The following is a 4,854-nucleotide window of genomic DNA, read 5'->3' on the forward strand; positions in this document are numbered from 1 at the left end:
GAGACGGAAAGCAACAACAGGCGTTTGACAGCGAAACTATGGGCGTTGGGGTGGTCAAAAGCGATTGGACAACAAATCATCGCAATTCGATGTTTAGTTTTCGTCGAAGCGTTGGTGTTCCACAAAAATGGACTAAAAAGATGGTAATGAAATGAAGACGTTTAATGAACGATTTAATGACTATTATTACGATTTCGTTAGGGGGTAGTTTTGGCAAAAAAAAAAACAAAAACAAATTTAAAATAAACAGCCTACGAAAGTGAATATTGTATCGGAATCAAATTGAACGGCAGTAGAAACGCGTTAAAAACGCTTAAATTTCACAATCTTTTTCAGTAGTATTAATGAAATATGATTGTTGGAAAAGGTTTTTTAGGGTTTTTTAAAGTGCTCAAGTGATATATTGATAATATTTGCTACACACATGTAAAGGGTGATTTAGCAAGGAAAGTGTTTTAATTTGACACTAAGCCCAAGCGCCACAAATTAAGTTTAAACAACTGGAAAATCAAATATCTATAGAAAAAAACGTATTGAGCTTACTAATTTGCTTCACGGATATGCTCCAGCGGATTTAACGGTAGGCAGATAGAAGGAGAAAGCTCTCAAAGCGAAGCAAGCTCCACTGTGTGGCTATCTCACCAACAGATGACGCTACAAGCTTTTTGGCTATTTTTAGAATGCATCAGTCGTTTATCGTATGTTGAACGAAGTCTTTTTAGATTCCTTTTAGGTTGAAAGCTTGAGCCGTTTAGACCACGTTTTGCGGTCGTTTAGTGGGTTTGTGGCACTCGGGAGATGATGTTAATCGATTTGACCACCTCGTCGCGTCCGGCTTAATCGTCTAAACTCCGTTGCCATTGGAATTCCTCAAAATATAGGATAAATTGAAAACTCGGTTTAGCAATATATGTGATATAAATTGCGCAGAATGAATCTACAAAGTCAACGTAAGGCAACGTCCGTTTTTTTACATCGCTATTGTGACACATTTGCTTTTATTTTCGTTGTTTTCAAATACATTACACTCGATAAAAGTAAAAAAATAGGTAATTTGTCCTTATCCTTCTACTACTGTCTGGCTTTGGTAATGATACAAAAAATATGATACAATCAAAACAATCAACAGGCGCCGATTGTCTCTCTTATGGCCTAACAATAAACTACGTCCTACGATGTACGATGCGCGATACTGCAGCTCAGCATCGCAAGATCATAACAAAGCGCTAAGATATAGCGTTCCCTTAAACGGTACAGCGTGACAGAAGATCACAATAATATTCTTCTCCTTCATCCGGTTTGCGGCTGCGGAAATGCTTTAACAACTAAACGACCAGTTCTAATGCTGCAGGAGCATTGCGCGTTGGCTGGTGGGCTGGACGGCCTACCTACAGGGACACTACTCTAGTACAGGCGCACTACTAGTGCGATAGTGACTTTTGCTTCTTCTGCATTTCCATGAAAATGAGCGTCGCTCCCATATTGAGTCCACCCCATTTGGCGCAGTCGGAAATCTGTTGAAAAATTGTGGAAAGCGAAACATACGAAAATGGAATTACATGTCTATGCGCAATCAAACGCTGTTAGAAGTGTTAGAAGCAGTAGTGTGATAAGTAACGTCACGGAGAGCTTAAGCCTCCGCGAGGGGTGAAGTGTTTTTAAATTGTTATCTGCGAGTGTGCAATCGTGTACTGAACTGTACGATAAGCTTATTCCACCATCACCACCATCACCATCACCCAGAGCAAAAAGGGTAAAACACATCCCCAACAAAGCGGACCAACGAAGTGTAAGCAACAAGAGGTATGAAGACGGGTTTTAACCTTTCGGTGAGCTCCAGGCTCCAGGCAGGGGGTAGTAGGATCGCGGTCGTATGTGTGGCCACTCAGAAGTAGCTGTTGTGCGCTCCTTGCAATGCGTCCTCGAACCGTTTCAGTAACGCACTTACTTGTCGCTTCCGGCTATCCTGCGGCCGGTCACCGTACCGACAGAATTCGGCAAAGTGTTGGCTGTTGTGGAACGGCATCTGGCACTTCGAGGCGTACTTTATCTGCAGTCGAGTCGGGTCGGGAGATAAGAAAACGATTCATTATTACGTTAGTACAGACATATTGAAGTTATTGATGCTTCCCATAGAGACGAACCCGCTGGCCCCTGGCAAAACGCTCACCTGCGCTAAGATGTCTTTCTCCGGGTGCGCTTTCTTTGTCCGGTCGGCCACATTGTTGATCCGCAGCTGGTGGCCCTGCTGCCAAAGGTTGGCCAGCGTCACGCAGTACACCTTCATCGGCTTTTTCTCATTCTCCTTCATGCGCACCGAGTAGATTTTGACGTGCTCTGCCGTTGGTTTCAGTTCGGCTGTAAATAATGTCGCAAACAAAATAGAACTAAAAAACCTGCACACACACACACATTTTGCATATCATCATTAAGTCATCAAAGTGCGTAGGAATGGTTTGCTTGTGCTCGAAAGTGAGCTGATGGCGTCACTTGGGCGACCACCACCCTCTCGTCGTTTTGCATAACCCGTTTCGTTAGAATCCAAGCCGTGCCTCCCGGCGCCAAGCGACAGCATCAAGTGCAAAGGCGCGTTCTAGCCTTCGTGAGAATGGAATTCATCCCACATACACAGACACAGAGCGAGAGAGGGAGGGAGGGAGAGGGAGATAGTATTACAAGGGTTAATTAGCATACCGTCGCCATGAACGAAACAAAAGTCCCAGACAGATGCAACAAAAAAAAAAACAACCCCTCATCATTTCCACCCCGCCGGCGGCTGAGATGGGTGACCACAAACAATTGCCTTTTCTACGTTGCTGGTTGAAACTATTTGCTTACAGAAAGGTGGGGGAAAACGAAAGGAGTAGGAGGAGCAAGGTTCATTTGCATGGATGCACTTTCAACCGGTGCAACCGAGTGTAAACCCGTAAATAATCAACCCCCAGGGCCCGGGCACAGTGACCACCACGGCGAGAGATACAACGCAATGCAAATGGCCTTTGATGTGTGTGTATCGATGGGGGGTGGCGCGAGGGGGTGCTAGGTAGCACAAACAAATTCCTCACTCTCCTTCCCAGTCCACGAGAACACGACACACGGTATCACACTACTATCTCTTAGCATGTAAACAACTCGGCCCCAAACGGGTCCGGTGCAGCGGCCTTCAAAATCTACACACACACACAGCCATCACAGGGCGCGACGCTATTTGATACGCCCTTCCCTCCACAATCCCTACTGCGCGCGGGTCCACCCCTTGGGGTATTACGATGTGGTGCTAAAAATAGCGAACCGGTTGCCACCTCATCACCTGCATTAAATTACACAGCCCCTCCCTTCATTACCCGGGACGGGAAAGGGAGGGGTAGGGGGGTGCATCATTCCCTTTCCGAAAGTAACCCCCATTGCTTGTCCACACCCAGGGAGAGTGGGGGGGGGGGTGCAATATCACGCTTTGTAGTGCACACTGGTCACGAGAATATTCTTACACGCGCGCCACACGAGTTGACAAAGAACGGACGGATGACTTTACTACTAGTATAAGGGAACAAAAACAACAACGATACCAGAACACAGCAACCAACATCCCTTTCGGGGTACAACTTACACTTCTTGAGCTCGATCGAAACCACCCCGAACCAGCTGTCGGCGGCGGCGGGGTCGGCCGGTCGGCGCACCTCCACGATGAAGCCGTTCTCGATCACCGCGCAAAAGATGCGCTCCTCGCCGGCATCGAACCATTTGCTCTCGCGCAGCTTCTGTATCGCGACCGAGCTGCCGAAGCTGGCCCGCGGCCCAACGGTCGCACCGGCCGGTGGTGGTGGCGTAGCGGCGGCAGCGACCGCAGCCGCCGACTCCTGCTTGCCGGCCGGAAACCAGCGGCCAATGTTCAAGCTGTTTCGTCGCAGCAGCCCCATAGTGTCGCTTGCTGTGGTAGAGTTCTTGCACTTTCCGCACTTTTTTCTTGCACACCGGAAGCAGTTCTTTGGGGGTTCGAATGTACAATTGTTTGTTTTTGCAAGTTCGGTTTTTAGTTCGTACTTTCGCTCTGTCTTTTGCAACGGGTTTCACGCTGCACATGCACACAAACACGGGCGCGGTCACAATGGTTCCAGCAAAACTACAATCAAGGAAAATGGGGGTTTTCACATAAACGCGCGCGCGCCTCAAACGGTCTGCTACGTCACAGCACTCTCCTCTGTAATGCACTCTCACAAGAATGAGTAAAAAAAACGTCTTTAGTCGGAGCTGCCTTCGCTGCGGGGTTTCACGTCTACTTCGCTCGAACGCTGTACAATATCTGCGCGCCGTTGCGGGCAACGATCGAGTAGGTCAGTCCGGTGCGCTCGCGCTCTCGCACACTAGCGCGAACGGCACACCATCGCCACCCCATGCGCTTATTGTTTGCTGTGCTGGTGTGCTGGTGCTTCTCACCCTCACGCCGCCGATCTGCCCGTTGCTACACCAACACCAACGCTGCGCCGGCTACAGCTCAAACACCGGGGCGGGGGGGTCCTGTGTATCGTCCATTGCAACCGTCCACCATTCTGCTCCCCATTCCAAGCGGGCGCCATTCCGCACTCCCGAAAACCTGTGTATGCAGCGGGTGTGTGCCTATCGGGGTAGTTTTTTTTGTTTTGTTCAGGGACTTTACCATTTTTTTCGCTCTTGCTGTGTGTTGTGTGGTGTGTTATTGAAATAAAACATCTCGAACATGTAATTCTATTATCGGATGGCGTAGTGTGTTTGTATGGGGTTGTATATTCCCCCCCCCCCCTCTTTTCTACGATGTGTTGATTTTGTTCTTAACACCAGCCACAATTGCTTTTAAAAGCGCGAGTACACTGCACTTGC

General features: G+C 48.2%; 1 protein-coding gene across 2 annotated transcripts; it reads right to left on the bottom strand.

Annotated features, from left to right (window-relative positions):
* Nucleotides 1–961: 961 nt before the first annotated feature.
* Nucleotides 962–4,536, bottom strand: LOC120950259 (uncharacterized). Of its 2 annotated transcripts, none has more exons than XR_005751111.2 (4): nt 3,608–4,523; nt 2,171–2,358; nt 1,824–2,050; nt 962–1,514 (listed from the first exon to the last, which is right to left on the bottom strand). XR_005751111.2 is itself a non-coding variant. In XM_040368160.2 (4 exons), exons 1-4 carry the CDS (start codon nt 3,915–3,917, stop codon nt 1,422–1,424), a joined length of 693 nt encoding a protein of 230 aa, XP_040224094.2. In that variant the 5' UTR covers nt 3,918–4,536; the 3' UTR covers nt 962–1,421. The 2 variants fall into 2 exon arrangements, 1 of the variants encoding a protein (XP_040224094.2); XM_040368160.2 differs by having other exon boundaries at nt 1,949–2,050; nt 3,608–4,536.
* Between the last annotated feature and the right edge of the window lie 318 nt (nt 4,537–4,854).

This window comes from Anopheles coluzzii, chromosome 2 (genome assembly GCF_943734685.1).
Source record: "Anopheles coluzzii chromosome 2, AcolN3, whole genome shotgun sequence".
NCBI classification, from domain to species: Eukaryota; Metazoa; Arthropoda; class Insecta; order Diptera; family Culicidae; genus Anopheles; species Anopheles coluzzii.